The 17,681-nt window shown below is 40.9% G+C and overlaps 1 protein-coding gene across 9 annotated transcripts in view; it reads left to right on the plus strand.

The window, feature by feature from the left end:
• The first annotated feature begins 1,123 nt into the window (after positions 1–1,123).
• LMBR1 (limb development membrane protein 1) overlaps positions 1,124–17,681 on the plus strand; it is a 73,189-nt gene continuing 56,631 nt past the window's right edge. For 3 of the 9 annotated variants that reach the window (XM_054189569.1, XM_054189570.1, XM_054189575.1), the window contains exon 1: positions 1,125–1,484. In XM_054189569.1, the coding sequence (XP_054045544.1) occupies positions 1,422–1,484 (63 nt within the window). In that variant the 5' untranslated portion in view covers positions 1,125–1,421. Of the gene's footprint in view, positions 1,485–17,681 lie in introns of all 9 variants that reach the window. The other 6 variants (XM_054189567.1, XM_054189568.1, XM_054189574.1 and 3 more) reach the window with 3 other exon arrangements.

Genomic DNA, 17,681 nt, shown 5'->3' on the forward strand with positions numbered 1-17,681 from the left:
CTTTTAGCATCGCAAGAAGAAATGGTGATTGAAGAAAAGTGGGAATAGCTGAAGAAAAAAACCCAGCTGAGTAATAATATTGTCCATCAGATACAATCTAGTGCTGCTTGGGGAGTAGCTGTCAAGTAGGACAGCTTTTCCTGAGAATAATCTTTCTGCCCCCTGCTCCTCCAGGTCTGCTTCTAGTGGTCCTCTCCTGTTCCTACAGCCTAGTGAATGCCTAGAAAGTCTCCCTCCTCAAGCAGGGGGCTTCAGAAGGAGAGAGAGTGGGGATATCTCTGACCTCGTGCCCCCATGGCGTGATTCTGCCTGCAAATACCTCATCTGTTCTTCCAGAGTATCAGAAGAACGAGGGTGAAACCGTGGCCGTGCTGAAGCTGAAGGAAGTTCTGCATCCATTCAGAACTGCAAGAAGTACGTTAGGCAGTCAAAGATTACTTTTCTAACCCTAGAATTCAGTAAGTACTTCACCATCTGCGTTTAATCAAGAAAATGGGCCAGAGGCTGGGAAGCGAATATAATTGAATTATGGTTGGCGTGGACGTCATGTATAATATATCAATCCGTGTAAACAGGCAGAAAGTGATGATCCTTATTTTTGATACTCCCTTGGAATTACATTATGTATTTGGATAGAAACGAGTGTTTGATTTGCTAAATCACCATCTATAATTTATAGTGTGTCCTAGATTACTAGGTTTTTTGTGTATATTTAGGCAGTTGATCTACTTGCAAACTTGGAAACAAAGACAAATGCGTGTGTGTGTGGAGGGATTGGGGAGCAGCTGGGAGACCGGGCCTTTGCACTGCAGCACAACACCAACACAAAGCTGCTCCAGACAAGCGCAACACGAGTTTTAACTTCACTTTTAAGTACAATCTTCCAAACCCTGGTGCATCCGCGGGCGTTCAGCCCGACCAGGGCAGCCCCGGCCTGTCCCGCCCCCGCCTCGGCCACGCCCCCTTCAGCCGAACTCCCGCCTTCCTTCAGCCACGCCCCCGGGCATTGGTTCGCGCTCCCTTCGCTCAAAGACAAGCCCCGCCCCTTCCCCCGCCCCCGCCTCGGGGAGGGTTGGCCACGCCTCCCGCCCGCTAGCCCCGCCTCCCCCCCGGGCGGTTGGGGCGGGGCCGCGGTGTGCGCGGGGACGCTGCGTGGTGACGCAGCAGGAGGGGTTGAGGCGGCACTGCCCGCCCTTCCTCCACCTCTTCCTCCTCCTCTTGCCGCTCCGCACCCGCCGGTCAGTGACAGAGCGGCGGACGCAGCCGCCAGCGCCGCCGCCGGGGCCCCGCAGCCGCCGCTGGGCCCGGGGGAGCAGCCGGCGCTGCCGCTGGCCATGGTGGCCCGCCTGCCGCCGGGGGGGCAGGAGCAGGCGCGGCGGCGGCGGCCGCCATTGCGCGCGGGGGCCGCGGGACTATGAAGGATGGAAGCAGACGAGGTGACGATCCGCGAGCAGAACTTCCACAGCCAAGTGCGGGAGTACACGGTAGGTGACGCCGCCCCCGCACCGCCCTGCCCTCCCCCATGCCTCCCTGACCTGTCACTGCCGTGCCCCGGCGGCCGCGCTGCCTCCGGACCCCCGCCTTGGTCTGCCCTCCTCCCCCCCTCCCCCCTCCCTCCCCCCCCTGGTTGGGCAGCCGTGGGGTTGTCCCGCTCTTTCCCTCTTTCCCTGCTTTTCCCCTTGCCCCGGCTCCCGTGTCCAGATTGGCTCGGGTGGGCTGTCCCGTGTGGACTCCGCGGTGCGAGCATCTCCCCCTCCGGGCTGGGGGCGAGGGCGGGCTGTGAGGACCCCCGCTCTCAGCCGGCGTGGGTTTTCCTCTGCCTGTGACTTCAACGGAAAGGGGAAAGGCTGTGCATGTGTGCAGGACACGGTGTGCTCCTGACCCTGCTCCTGTGCCCTGTGTTATGTGTTCAGCCCCTCAGCCTTCGAGTGCAGCCGTGTTACTGCACGGTGCGCGTGGGGTTTCGTGTTATCGCTTGTGACACGAACATCCTCCTGCCTTTTCCTGTGCTCTTTGCAGCGGATGCGTGTAACCTTCGTGTTTTCCCTAACCCTTGGTGTCGTTCCCAGTGCTGCTGCGTGCCCCGCGCTCTCCAAGCCGAGCGACGTAGAGCAGATAAGCAGTGCCCGTGCTGTCCCATCTCCCTCAGCCTTCTGTAGTCAAGTGCAACACTGCGCCTTGCGTGCAGATGGAGAGCGCTGTTGTGGTTTCCTCTCCGACTGCCTCATAAGCGTTTTCGGGACTATTGAAAGCTGAAAGAGGTGTTTTGATGGGGCGTATCTCTCTTCTGCCTCAGTTCAAGGAAGGAAATATGTGTTGCATGTAGGAGACGTGCAGTGTTGTCTTCTGTGCACGTGCTATCCTAACTCAGCTGGGTAGTTGCATTCTCGTTGCAGTTACTGCTGTTTAAGAGAGAATAGATTTATTGAATTAAAATATGATTTCATAATTTAGCTTCAATTATTTTTCAGCTGTATTGGGAGACAAATACCACTGTTAACTGATTTATGTAGGTCTATGGCTAGGTTATTTGATAAAAGAGACTTGCTTGGATCCGTTGTGTTAGTTGCTTTTCTGTATTTTACAAATCCATATGTTAACACCTTCTTTCATCTGGTAAAGTATTAGATTTCTGGGATGTTTTTTTTCTGAAGAGTGCAAAACAAGTCTGTATGAAGAGAATTGTCAGTTTAGGAGACTTTTCTGGACCTTCTCTTTTCTGTGAGTTGGTGTAGCTTATGTCATGAGAGCCAAGACCAGTGGAGGGGCATAAAAAGGAATATACTTTTTCGTAAAGAAGTCTTTAAGCATTATCTCCTTTGTGCTACGAAAACACAAGTGTATACACAAATTGTGCATCTCTTCTGGATGCTAGCATCTGTCTCTTCCTCAGTGTCTGTTTTCTCATTTGTATTTCTTTGTGCGCTAATGATCTATTTAGGTCCACCAGGGTCTTGTTTTGATACATCGTATGCTACATATTGTGCTTTTGTAACTAGCAGGATGCACACATTTTGAGTCTGTAGGAATGTCTCTGTGCAGCCTCTCCAGATACTGTTACGAATAGTGAAGGTCTGTTGAATTGTTAAAGAACTAGCTCATCTATACTGCAGCTGCTTCTGTTAAGCTTCTTCAGCCCATCTAGAGTAACTGGTAACTCTTCCTGTTGGTGTAGTCACGTAAGAAATCATGTAAGACGTCAACAACTCAAATTTTAGAGGTGCAATGTTGCTTTGTTTGGACAGGGGAGGCAGAATATTCTTGCTCTTGAAACCGTACTTTGATCTTTAATATTAATGACAAGGTATCTGTGTTAATGTTTAATCAGTGGGAATAAAAATAATAATAACAATTTTGCCTTTTAAATCATGCATTGGTACAGTTGTGATGTTGTCTTTAATTTATGTTGGAAGACCGGAGGGTTTTAAGAGTGCATAAGCTGCTGCCATCCACAGCTGAGAGTATGCAACCTTCTTGTGGCTCTCGCATTGCTGCAAAAGCATATTGCAAGTGTGATTACACTTGTGGTTAGTTTAAGCATAACAAAGTACACAGAGTATGTTGTTTACATGTAGCATTATGCTAAACATTCCTGGCCTTGCTGGTCATGAAGTTACATGGTGACTATAATTTCTTAAAATATGCAAATAAACAGTTGTTGTGTGGGTAGTGGGTATAATCACCAGTCCTTCAGCTGGAGGAGGGAACATATTCCACGTTCTGACACGTGCACAAGACTTTCATTCCAGCTGCAGGTGAGCTGGGGGCAGGGGAGAAGTTAATAGGAGGATTTGATGTTTGTTATGTAATATTACGCAGCCAAACTCCACTAATATGCCTGTAAGAAGTAAGTAAAGTTTATGGAATTTGATAGTATTGTCTTTGGAGACCTAGTTGTGTGGCCCAGTCTTTACTGGAAGCTAAAATGGTATATTCATGAGAGAACAGAAATCAAAATAAGTTGATGTAGTTGAAAAGAAAACCCTTTTCACTTTTCTTTTACAAATTTTCTTCATGTTATTTGAATAGATATAGAATTTCTACGTTGTGCTTTCTGATGGAGTCCTAAGGGCACACTAAGCTTAACTTCAGTGTAATGCTTGACTTCTGTTTCATCTAGTCTCTCGTTGTAGCTGGCAAGCTACAAAGTTTTCCATAAAGTTGTGTTCCATAACAAAAATCCAAGGCTTGTTATTCTTTTGTGGGTGGTGCCTGTTCTTTCTGTAGGTGCCAACTTCTGCTAATTCCACATTGAAAAGACAAATGTTTCCGACACATGTTTACTGATTGAGCAAGGGTGGAAGATTATTTTTTTTTTTTTTTTAAATAAATCCTTCATCTGCTTTTGAGGTGACTGTCTCTGATTTAATGCTTAATTTAACTCAGGCCCGTTCACTCTTGACCTCATTTGGAGTGTCTGTATGGTACCTGTTTTTATTTTTTTTTTCAAAAGGGTGCCAGTTTGCAAGAAAATAATCTGTCTTGTGTTTTGTTGCTTCACGAGGATGATCTTTTATTAATAGGAGGTTAACTCCCCTGTTAACTAGGTTAAGCCCCTAGTTTCGGCGTGGCTTTTCAAATGTGAATCTGCTGTGTTGAGGATCTGTTGTTTGGATCAGTTATTGAAAACACCCGGTCTCTTTCAGGCTTGTATGAACTTTAAAATTCAGATTCGGTAAGGTAAACATGGAGACTGAGAACTGATGACTCGGTTTAAGAGTCATGGCACAGCCATGAGTTTGCTCTAAGTCAGTGAGTGCCTTGACTTCAGTAAAGCCAGAGTCATACTCAGTTCTAACTAAAAAGGGCATCTTTCTGAAAAGCAGCTTTAGTTGGTTACAATATGTAGAAGTGTCTGTGTTCTGTACTTGAGCAGCATCCATATGAAGGAGTTGTAAAGGCCAGACAATGTTCTGTGCTGGTCTGATACTATCTGTTATTTTTGTACCGTTAATTAGTTGCCTTTCTTGATCCTTTAGGTTCATTTATAGTTTGCTGAGATCTTGCACATCCATGGAAGATACTTAAGCTTTTAGGGGACTGCTTTTCTCTTGTGTCCTGTTGTTATGTCTGTTTATACAACATAATTATAAAGTGTTCTGGTTTCAGCTAGTATTAGTGTGAACTGTTTATTTCAAACACAAATTATGTAAGTGCAGTGGTTCAGTCTCTTTGTGTTCCCTGGGTTTACTTTTTAGAATATTCTTACACTCTTTTTTTTTTTTCTAGTTTGAGTCTTCTATTCTGCAATATTAGTTTGTATTTTTAAAATTCATTTCTACTTTTTGTTGTTATTTTTCCATTTACATGATGTGGGATTTTGTATTTGTGAAAATATACACATACACTTGGTTATGAGGTTTCCTTGGCAAAATAAATACACTGTGCTTGCATTTGTAATGTGGGGAAAACTGTGGAAGAAAACAATTTGATGACCATGGAATTATTAGTTAGAAAGCTTAAGAACAAACATAGCGTGTTTGGAAATGACTTTATTATATTAAATACGTTATGAAAAAAATCAGTCCTGGTAGAATAAGTTCAAATAAAAAAAAATTGCTATTATAACTCTAATTGCTTCATACAAGTCCAGGCAGATGTTGAAACTGGTGTAATATATAGTTTTATGATTAATGTCAGATGCTTCAATTTGAAGGACTGAATGTTTTCAGGGGTGGAAGCTTCAGATGCTAGATATTTGGAGAAGCCTAGTTTCTCTACTTTCTAATGCAATTTCCTCTACGAGAAGGCTTTTTTTTTTTTTTTAAATCGTACCACTTTTAAATAGTAAGGGTTTTTTTTTTGTTACAGGTGATACAATGGTTATTTAGTGTGTGTGTAAATCTGAATCTAAAAATACTTTTCAGCAGTTTAGAAAGGCCTTTTTAGGTAGTTGCAACTGCGTCATGTCTTTGATTTTTGTTTGCAACTTCACACTAATACCACTGACTTTGTTTTCTTCTCTGATTTCTTTTTGTGCCTTTTGTCCTCTTGTCCTGTTTTTGGGGTAGAGAGGTGTTCAAGATTCTTCTGTATGAACTAGTGCAGTGTGGATACTGCTGGCGTTTGTCCCCTATGTGTCTGTAAAATGAGAAAGGTGATTTGAGCACTGGGCTCCTGTTGGTAGTGTGCTCCTGTTCCTGACCAGTTCTGCTTGCTTAAATTTATTCCCCAGGCAAAGTATGTAATCCTCACAGACCCTTTTTTATGCCAGAAGTGATGATATTCTGATAGTGCGCCAGGAAGAAAATGCTAATTAGAAGCATGGGTGATTTTTAAGGACAAACTTATTACAAATACTGTAACCTGGTCTAGTGGGAGGTGTCCCTGCCCATGGCAGGGGGGTTGTAGCTAGATGATCTTTAAGGTCCCATCCAACTCAAAGCATTCTATGAAGTGTTTTTGTTTTGAATGTTTATGCAAATTTATCTTCAAGAAAATTGATGCCTTTCAATTTTTGTATCCATACACTGAAAGTTGAGGAATAATTTATATCTTACATGGGTTCTTGTATCTCAAAAATAACTTCACCTAGGTTTCTCAGTATTGCTTCTTTTTAAAAAAAATTTTTTTTGGAAAAGAACTATAACTGAATAAAGGAGTGTTTGTGGTAGTGGCATGAGATGTAAGGCTGAAAGACTGGGGGGCATTTATCATAATTACATATATAAAATGTTGGCATCATTCTGTCCTCTTAAAAATATACCTTTACTTGTAAACATGGGTGCTGTACTGAACTTTAAGAACTGGTGAGTCATCTTCTGGCTGCTGGTCCTAAGGATCAGCATTGGTGGATCCATCTGGAATCAATCGGCATCTCCAAATACTTGGCATAGACAAGTGGATAGAGATATGCTTATCCCAAAACAGGAACAACTTTTGGCGAGTTCCACTTTTTCCATTTACATAAAATAAACATGAAAGGCTGAAGTGTAAAAAGCTGCTATTAGTTACAGTTCAAGATAATTCCTTTTGAATACTTGAATGTTTCTTTGTGGTAGCAGTTGACTAAAAGGGCAGCACACTTCATGGAAGATACAGATGTCTGTTTTAAGAAAATTTAGATTAAGGTGTAAATTAGATTTGAGAAAAATCTAATGAAAAGTGAAATAACTGACAGCAAACAAAACCAGCTATTGATTACAAGACCACAGACAGCACAATCCAAAATCTTGGATTTTGTTTGGGTAGCTGGCTATGTAGTAGAGGGACTGGATAAGATGGCAGGATGTAACTGGGAGATCGTAGGGTTTTAATGAACATCTCTATCTTTGCTGTGATGTAGGAATGCTGAGTGTGATTGACTTTATAAGCAGAAAACCTTCTGGAAAGAAGTGTTTTCAGAGATGTGGAGGATGGTTGAGGGGTGGGTGAAGCGGAGAGCAGAGCAGCAGTGGACATGGTAGTAATGTCAGAGCGGAAAGAGAATCTGAAGCATGTTGCTGGTGAAGTTCTGGTAAGAAGGCGAGAGTTCAGTTCTGGTGACACAGATGGAAATTTGGGTTAAGGAAGGCTATCTAAAGAAAACACTTCATTCTATATAAGCTTACTGCTTTTATTTGAAGATTATGTAAATTATTTTTTTTAATTGCAGTGCTTTCTCCTTTCCTGTCTTTCACCCTTCCCTATTTAATTTGGTATTAATCCTCATTTAGGAGGGCAGTGATGACTCTTGCTGAGAAAGTCTCAACTTCTGCAATATTCTCTGCTCTCTGTGCCCTCATCCTTACCTTGAGAACCACTGAAATTTTCCTGTAAACATGTGCTGTCAAATCACTGGGGACACTGACTTCTTGGTGACGTTAATGTGCAAGAATTTACATCATTTATAACACAGGAACAGGAGAGACTTTGAAAGTCATGATTGTAGTTTATGTTTTTATGCGTATAATAATTAATGGTGTTGGTTGTTGCATCACTCTAAAATGTAAGCATACAGCTAGGTAGAGATGACCTGGAATAAGTTACTGTTGTAACCCACTTATTAGTAATTCACGTGACAAGTGAAACTGCTTCATACTTTCAGCAGCTTTGATCTGTTACTTTTTGGGGCCCAATTTACTCTCACGAAGATGGTGACAAAACTCATGTTGACGTTTTATCAGCTTGGTGTTGAATATGTATTGTAGTGTTGCTGAGCTGCTTCCCACACAGAGGTTTCTAGTTTCTCGATTACCTGAATATATTAAAAGTTGTTTCTAACAACCGTCAACATGGTTCCAAGAAAAAGCCCAGTGCTTTTTACTGTTTTAATATTTGATCGTGTTGTTAATAATTTGGCTTTGAAAATTTTGATTAACTGGAAAATATTATTTTACTGAACTTTGTTTCGGTTTCTCTATTTCCATATCATGTGTGGTCTCCACAGCAAGTAGTATGTGTATAAATGGCGTTGAAGTCTGTATGGCGGAGTTTAATATACAGAGGGCAGAAGCAGAGTATATGTGTGACTTCCACCCCCTACTGCCCTGCCTTTAACTTCTTGGCTTACAGTGGTGTGGTTTCCAGTGTTAGGCTCCAAAATTGTCATCAAAACGTGGTGCTTCACAGTTTCAGTGTTGATATAAAGTGCTTGTTTATGCCTTGAGTCTCCCATTTTTTCCATTACCTAACTGTGCTTTCTATTTTTAACACGTCTAGCTGATGGAAAGAATTGATGCTGATGAGTTTGTGTTGAGTTTGACAATAACAACAGGTCTAAAATATTTGCTGAGTTTAAAACTGTGATAACTCACATCCAGTAGAGAGTCTGTATAATTGGTGAAAATTATGAAAACATAGAAGTATTGCAGTTTAAATATGTTTGAGTTTTGGGAATGGGGGTGAAAAGGAAGATAAGCTACTTAAAAATTCTACAGTATGTATGTGTTGAGAAGACAAGGAAAAGGATTTTCATGAGTTAAAAGGAGAAAATTCATTAGCTCTGTTTTCTAAGATAGTTATGTATCTTGCCCTGGAAATTAATATTAGCCAAAGAAACTGTCTTAACACAAATAAATTGTTTACCGAGTTTGTATTAATGAGACTTTTGAGGTTATATTTTTGTTTTAGAAAAGAATTTTTAATGGAATGACTCTGTGAAGTTTTAACATAACCGATTATTATACCATGGCTGTAAAATGTTGAGTAATACCTTCAGTCAGTGGCAGAATGTTAGGGTGATCGAGGCTGCTGCTATTGGTGTTCATTCTAGAGGGTGTTTTTAAATCTTGCACTAATGCTGACAAATATTCCTGAATCAGATTTTAATGGCATTGCTGTAGCCCATACAGGTCAAAGGAAAAATGACTCGCAGTCATTTTTTGAGGGGTTTTTGAGTGTATTACTGGGTATAGAATACATTACCCTGAACAAAGGTATCTTGGGCCTATTACTAAGGGTCGTGGAGGTGTCATAAGGTATTTTTTCCCCTTTACCCAGCATCATAAATACATTCCCATTAAGTATATAAAAGGGGAAGTAAAAGCTAACACTCGTATATTGATTTGAATTCCTTCATTACTTTGAAGTGGGGCTTTGCTCCTGGTGTAGTTAACATGCAGGTAGTTTTAAGCGAGTGACATATGGAAGTTACCTTCTGAAGGGCTAGAGAGGCTGTTTTTATTTTAATCTTCAGCTGAGCGTTGTTTCTAGCACATGGGATGTGTTCTTGGATGTTTTGTACTTTCTGTTAGGTCATGGAATTTTTTCCTAGATGAACAAGTCTGGGCACCCAGCCTTTGAACCACTTACGATTTCTTTGTGACTTAGGAACCAACTAAAAAAGTGGGTCAACCTCTTGCACACCTCTTGTCTTAAGTCAGGGAGGAGTCCTGAGAGGAGACCATACATGCGGGGGAAATCATAGGTGTGGAGGGTTGTGTTAATGAGTAAAATTAATCTGTAGTCATAAGACGTATTTGACATTTTCTCATAAGCTTGCATTTAGCATGTCATGCTAAGTGTATAAGGCTGACTAGATTATAGTGAACTTAATTTAAGCATACAGTGCAGTTTTTAAGAATAAATAGTTAATATCTCATTTTGAGAAAAATGAGATGTCCAAAGCAGATGATATTATGAATGCCAAGGTCAAACTGAGAGCATAGCTAAAAATTTTTGTTTTCTTCAGTATGCATAGTTTATTATGGGTAGCTTACTGTTAACACATCTAAACTAGGTGGAATACCTTGTTTGCTTTTTAGATGTCAATGGGATAGTGGAGTTGTTAGAAATAGACGAAGCAGAACTGCTTGTCTCCACCTGTATTTTCTTGCTGTTTATTCCTGACATCCTTTTCACAAGTAAACAAAAGTCGTTGCCAAGTGGGACAGTAGGAGGAAGCTTTTTAGTTGCCATGTGGCATTTTAATGCACATTTAAAATACTTCAGCAGCATGAGAGCGGTAAGAGATGGGTGTACAATGTCATATTTACTTGTTTTCTGTTGTAGAAATCAAAATCCAGAAGTGCAACACTATTACTTTTCTGTAGGTAGTAATCACAGTCAAGCAAAACACTGATAGTTCCGTTTGCAGCTCTTAAACATGTTCTTAGACATATTCTACAGGGTGATGTTACCCAGAGTGACCTCTACCTTCTCTTCTCTCTGTGCTGTTTTTTCTATGTAAGGGAAAAGGACACATTCTGTAAAGTAAACAGCAAGAAGTGGGGATATTCTTCGTTATGTCATTTTGGTTTTTTTTTCTTGCATACTCTTTGCATAGAAATGCTGGTGGATATAACACCAGTAACATTTTTGTTTTAATACTGACACAGCCGCTACTTTATTTTAAAGTTATTTCCTTCCTTCCCTTATTCTGTAGTTTTTTGGAGCTTCTTGATCTTTTGATTCCTACCTAGTATAGTGAAACACGATTCATTTCTTGTCTGTTTTGCTTCTCCAGATTTACTCTCCCTGTTCTAAATGCTAGTATGCAAGCAAGTGGGAGGAAATGATCGCTTGTCTGCTTTGATGCTTTTCAAGTGGAACTGTTGAACCTGTGTTTCATACTTTGAAGTGTGTTATATCACAGAACGTTACTAAGGTGTCCTGGTTTGAGGTAGAACAGAACCAACTTTCTGTACAGTAATTTTACCTCTTAGCTAAGCTTCTTCTAACTCCCTGAAACTATCAGCATATTCTGCAGAAAACACTTTGTTCTCAGAGTGCTAAGACCTGATTATGCCAAGGAGTGGTACACAGAGAGGCTCTTGCTTATACTTATTGCTATAACAACCAAGGTCAGCTGATTTCATTATTTGCCCCATTGGAAGGTTGGAACCGGAAAACCGTAGAGGGGTTGCACGTGCAGGGAAGAGTGGACAGGACAGGTGACCCAGAACTGACCAACAGGGTATTCCATCCCATCTGCCCCATGCTCAGTATAAAAGCTGAGGGATCAAAGGGTCAGCCTCTTTCTTCAATGGCTGATGTCTGAGGAGGACCCTGTCTGTCTGCCTGCCTTTGATCCTGATCTGTGTGTTCCTGACTCCAGCTCTGGAATCCAGTTCCCATCCATCGCTGAGTCCAGTCTGGGACTTCCCCAGTGCCTGCCAGTGATGTCACCCTGGGAGCTTGATATGGTTTTGTATATATTGTATTTATTTCATTATTTCCTTTTTATTTTATTATTAATATTTCATTAAAGTAGTTTGGTTTCTTCTAAACTTGTAAATCTCTTTATCTCTCCTCCTTCTCTCCTTGGAGGGAGAGGTGGGGGGAGAGCATCTGTTGTCTCGTAATTGGCCAATTCGTCCCAAACCACGACATAAGGTCTGTGACTTCTTTCTGCAAAGGAGTTCTGTGGTGGTTCCTTACTGCTAGGAGGTGTCGTTCTGTAAGACGTCCAGCTTTTTCATAGTGGGAGGACATCCCTGATGTAGTCCTACAGGGGACTGTGTTTACTTTTAAACACATCCATAATACTCTCAAACACACTCATAAATAACCTGGAGTATGGTACGAATTATGAGGTGACAAAATTTCTAATGGTGCTACTTTATTCAGGATTGTAGAAAAGAAGGCTGACTGGACCCCAGCCTCCTGCTCAGAGCAGTGTCATATATGAGATCAGACTAGATTACTTGGGGCTTGAAAACCTCCAGGGATGGAGATTGTACAGCCTTGCTGGGCAACTGGTTCCACTGCCTGGCCCTCCTCATGGAGTGGATTTCTCCTTACCTCCAGTCTCATCCTCCCAACATGCACCACAGTCAAGAGCCCTGCTCTGCCTTCTTAATGACCTCCTCCTCATAGGTACTGGCAAGCTGCTATCAGGTTCTTTTGAAACCTTGTTGTCCTCAGGCTGAACAGGCTGAGGTCCTTCAGCCTGTCTGCACCAAGCAAGTGTTCCAGCCTCCCGACCATCTTGGTGATCCTCCTTGCTGCAATTACCAATGTCTTTCCTATATTGAAGCGTCAAAATTGGGCGCAGCAACTACATGTGACCTGATGAATGCTGACTGGAGAGAGATAATTACTTCCCATGATTATGTGCTTCTGGTAACATAGCCCAAGTTGCTCTTGGGAGTGCTTGCTGCCACACCGATTTACAGGTATTGAACAATTACTGGTCCACGCAGCTGTATGCTTTCTTCCTAGTATAAACTACAGCTATATGTCCTGCACAGCAGTTGGGAAGAATATCACGCTATATAAGTAGAAGATGTTGATCTTTCTGTACACAAAAATGCAGCTTTCAATGCACGCACATGAATTACAGTTGTGAAGAATGGTCGTATCCTGTGCATCAGGGGAAAAAAAAATACCTTGTGCATTTTGAGCATATTCCTTCTTACATGAAAGTGTAGCCCTAGCACTTACAAGAGATGTTTTACCAATCCGAGGCATGAATTTCAGTGCTAAAGTGTTAAAGATCATCCACACAGACAAATTAATGTCAGCTGATCTTTAGAAACCATCAGTAGGATAAGTAAAATGGAATGTGACTTACTTCAGACCTTTATCGCATGTTTTTAATGCTAGACTCTTCAGTGCCAGCCCCTTAGATGCACATAGTTATGAACTGAAATGCATGGTGGTTTATCTCTAGCTCTGTTCTGACAGGAGCTGAGAGCTGTCTGGTACAGATCCAAAAGTATGACTTGGATCATACTTGGATGACTTTGGATGACAGATCCAAAAGTATGACTTTATGGAAGAGCTGGATACAAGATACCTAGGAATGTAGTGCAGTGCATCTCCAGAAGTAGCCTCTCTTGGCACGTCTAGTGCGTAATCTAAGCAGAATCATAAAGCACTTCCTTTTCCAAATGAAGATTAGCAACTCCAGGGGAAGACAGGTTTCTTTTGCATGTCCTACCAGAGGTTGTAATTAGTCCATGAAAAGAAATGTAAGTGAACTATATGCTCGAGGTTTGAAGACTTCTTAATGTGCCACCTGTTAAAAGGGAGCCCCTAGATGTAGCATAGAATCTATGCATTTTGCTTTCAGTTACTGAGTGGTGTGGGGAACACAAAAAAGACATTAATAATAAAGAATTGCTTTGCTTGACTGTTTCGCTATAGCCATATAAAATCCTCAAACTCCTTTTAATTTCCTTTATATTTTGATGCAGCTGGTCAAATGGGGATTGAGTGTATTTCCCCTATAATGTGGCAATGTACCGTAGCTTCCCAGGAGCAGTCTAACTGTGACAACAGATCCACAACTGCTTTGCCCCTCTGTAAAGTTGGAATGAATTTAAGGAAATAAATTTCAAGATTAGAAGTTACTATTTGTTTGGTTGGGTTTTGTGGGGTTTTTTTTTTTTTTGTTTTTAAGTTGACACTATTGGGAATGTCAGAAATCCTTAATCATTGTAGTTGTGTACATTCTCTGCATGGTGTCTTCACTGTCTCCTCAAGTCAAACCTGGAAGAGCTTCATTTGAGCTCCAGTGAAAAGCCCCTTGCAGAGGACATGGCGTTATGAGGAATATAGCATGTCCTACATTTCCTGCATTTGCATCATCCATAGCTTTTTGTCAGCTCTTACTGTAGAGATGGGGGATGGCATAAACCACTGCTTTTTGATTGAAAACATGGCTTCAACAATGTATTCCAATATTGGCTCCAATACTGTTGCATAATAGTTTCCTGAAGAAAAGATTGAATTTAATGAACGTAGTCTTCTCTTTCACTGAAGATATCAATGTAGCTTTGTGTATGTTGATCTCTTTTGATTAGTGCCCTATTTCAGTATGACTACCTATGCCTTTTAAAAAGTGATTAGAAATTAAATTTGGCAGATAATTTAGGGTACTATGAATGTACGTATATGTGAATTTGCCCTCTTCTAAGGTTTTTAAGAAAGTCAAATTAGGAGTTGTTAAGAACTGTATTTTCTGAAGACACATGACTATAGATAGTTTCTTTTGCATGTGCCAAGGGCTGTATCCAGGAAATGCATTGAAAGGTATTTCTTAAACTCAAGTCACTGCGCCGTAGTAGAAGAGCTGTAAAGTGAATAAGAAACTGGCTGTAGTGTACGTGACAATAGTGTTGTATTTGGGGAAAAAAGATACTATACAGTTTCCTTAGGTATCAGTCTTAAGAGCAATCTTGCTCACCTTAGATGAAAATGAAGTAAAGCATTCTGTTGTTAGCACAAAACCAGCTCTCTAGGAGGTGTAGTCAGTACAAAGGAGGGTTGGAACATGGTGCAGAAAGGACTTGATTACCCCCAAATAACAGATATAGTATGAAATTAAGGTGTGGTTTTTAAAAGAAAAAAAGATGTGTTGATGAACTTGAACCCTAAAAATGGGTTTCTGCTGTAACTTGAGAGCTGCTCTGCTGGAAGCAATCGGGGAGGACAGCATGAATGGATTCAGTGATGGGAGGATAATGCAAAGTTCCTAGCATGATTCTTAAGTAAATATGCTGAAGTATTTTCAGGACAGAAAGGAAGGCTTAGTGTTGTTATATGTGGCCACAAGATCTTACCTGGAGTACTGCGTACAAGTCCAGTCATTCTTAACTGAGAAACGTGAACTGAAGCTAGAACAAGTAGAAACAAGAGCTGTATTTTTTTTTTTTTTTGCAGTACAAAAGATCCTGAAACAAAGAGCAGCATGAGGAATAAGAATCCAGGGTTGCAGTGTGACAGGACAGTGGAATCTATTCTTTAGCTGTCATGGACAACACATTCCTTTTCCCCAGCTTAACTGAGTTCCACTCTAAAAATAGTTAGGATACTGGCTTTTGCTACTCCCTTCAGAAAGCTGTTCAGAACACATGGTTAAAACACTTCAGGATCACAGGTTTCACTAAGTAGTAATTGAGACTGAATCAATGTGTCTGAGTTTGCTTATTGACTTGTTTTGGTCAGTATGAAGGACTTCTAATTTACGGATTCTCTTTTGTTAAGCTCCTAAAGCTTTCACTGATTAGAATTTACTTCTTTTCTTGCTGATCACTTTAAAATTATGTGAATTTTCAATAATAAACAACTTTAGTGTATTTACAAAACTGTTCTTGGTTCGGACAGAAGTAGAGGGATAATTACACCAAGATATATAGTTACACCTTATTGCTGAGTTGCAAAGTAACTGTCGTCTAAAACTAGAAATAAAACATTTGACAGTTCGTGTTACTGGACAGCTTTCATCTGCCCTCAAAATACCTCAGTTATCTCAGTGGTACCTTATAAGTAGAGACCCACATTTTCATTGTAACCTTGCTATCACAGATAGAATAAAGGTCATCTATTTTATTCGAAGATGCAAACAAGATTGTGGTAATTTTTATTCTTGTCTTAAACTCATTTTTGGTTTAATTTTATTTAAACACGTCTTTATTTTACACAGGGGCAGTGTTATTTGGGTCTGACAGATTTTTAAAGAATTTTACTGACCCTGTATACGTGATACCTAATTTTCAAAAGTGGATGCCTAAAATTAGATGTCTCTGTCTGTAGCCTTGGTCTAGTTTTCAGAGGAACTGGAAACTTAGAGAAGGACTCTTTCAGCTCTGGCATTGCGTTTTCCGATACTGACAGGACAAGCTGTGTCAGAGTACTCTGAAAACCCGAGGCTATTCTCAGGTTCCTTTGTTCCTGATTCAAAAATACACCAGCATATTTTTTTATTGAATCGTAATAAAATTCTTTATTAATAGAATTAGTTATTTGAAGAATTAAATTCTTTATCAAGACCCTTTCCTCTTTGAAGTGTCCTCTGGAAAGTTGGAGTGGTGAACTCTATTCAGATTAAATATTTGAGTTCAGAGATCTAGTTATGCAATCTACTTTTCAGCATCTATATTTCAGATATCGCCAGTGTGTGTTGCCTGCGCAGAGAATGAGCTCAGCAGCCACTTTCAGACCTGTGGCACCATAATACTTCTGGGGGACATCTGTAGGGCAGTTGCAGGCACCCAAATACCAAGCTCAGATGCTTGGCTATGCTTTGTTTTTTTTATCTAAAATGTCTGACTACAGAGAGAGAAATAACTCTCCCAGTTTATTTTTATTAGTATTTCTTAAAGTCTGTCTTTCCTGATTGATACATTTGTTCACCTTCTAATTCTGCTGATTTGTATGTAATATGGTTATTTAGATGTAAATTTTTAAGGGCTATCATCACTACCTTCGCTTTCACTTTTTACTTTCACTTAGGGTAGCTTTTTTGCTCCTGACTTTTTTTTTTTAAGACACTGAGTTCTTAAAAGCAACAAATCTTTAAATGATTGATTAAATAAATACTTCAGCTATTGCCCAGTGAAGTAGTTTTGCAATTCCAGATCATAAAGGAGACTGAAGCTTGGATTGAAATAGAACACATTTAGCAAAAGCACACAACATTTAGCAAGAACACAGAAGCAAAAACCCTGTACAGATAATAGGGCAAACTGACTTTAATAGTGAAAACTGCTACAACAGTTTTGCCTCATTCAGTTGGCGAACTGCTGTGTGTTAAGACTTACGAGGTGGCTACTGGTGTTGTGCACAAGCAAGAGAGTCTTAACAGTTTGGGCTAGCTCAGGTACCTTCTCAGCCTGTGGGGTGCAGGTAATCCAGTTCCCGCTGGCTACCAGAAAGCAGAGTATGCTGCTGTTAATAGCACTGTTCACTGTGACTGCTCGGGTACTAGTGAAGGCAAAGAGCCGCGGCGTCACGGGATGGCATACTTCGTTCTTGTTCATTTCTGACTGACTCATGTTTTTAATAGGTATTAACAAACAAGATTAAGGAAGCAGCGTTGAGCCACTTATGCCTCATTCAGAGGCAAATGTTTTGTTTTTTCTTTTTGTTTCCCACAAAGGCTTGGAGGGTTAAAACTGTCTTGCTGTTTGATTCTTTTCCTTCAAGATTGCCAACATATTTGTAGGTGCTTTGGTTGTCTTACCTTATTGTATTGAAGTTCTAGTGCCAAATTTTAGAAACAACTTGATGCAAGTCACGCTGGGCTCAAGGTGCATCTGACCTAAATAAGCTACCTGCCTTATGAGGAGGGAAACTGTGCCCTTGGCCTCCGAGTGTAAAGGAAACGTGTTTGACTAGTTCATGCTTGGACATCCACTGTAGGCAGATGAGTCCCTCTTGTGCGTATTGTCTCCTGGAATTTGTTTGATTCCAGACATGATGGAAACAGTAAGCATAACTGCTTTCCTTACACGTATGTTGCTAGTGTACTCCAAAATAGATCTTCAAGAGCCCATTGTATAAAATACGATTACCCTTAGGTTACGAGTGAAGGG

This window comes from Rissa tridactyla, chromosome 2, assembly GCF_028500815.1.
Source record: "Rissa tridactyla isolate bRisTri1 chromosome 2, bRisTri1.patW.cur.20221130, whole genome shotgun sequence".
In the NCBI taxonomy this organism is placed as follows: domain Eukaryota; kingdom Metazoa; phylum Chordata; class Aves; order Charadriiformes; family Laridae; genus Rissa; species Rissa tridactyla.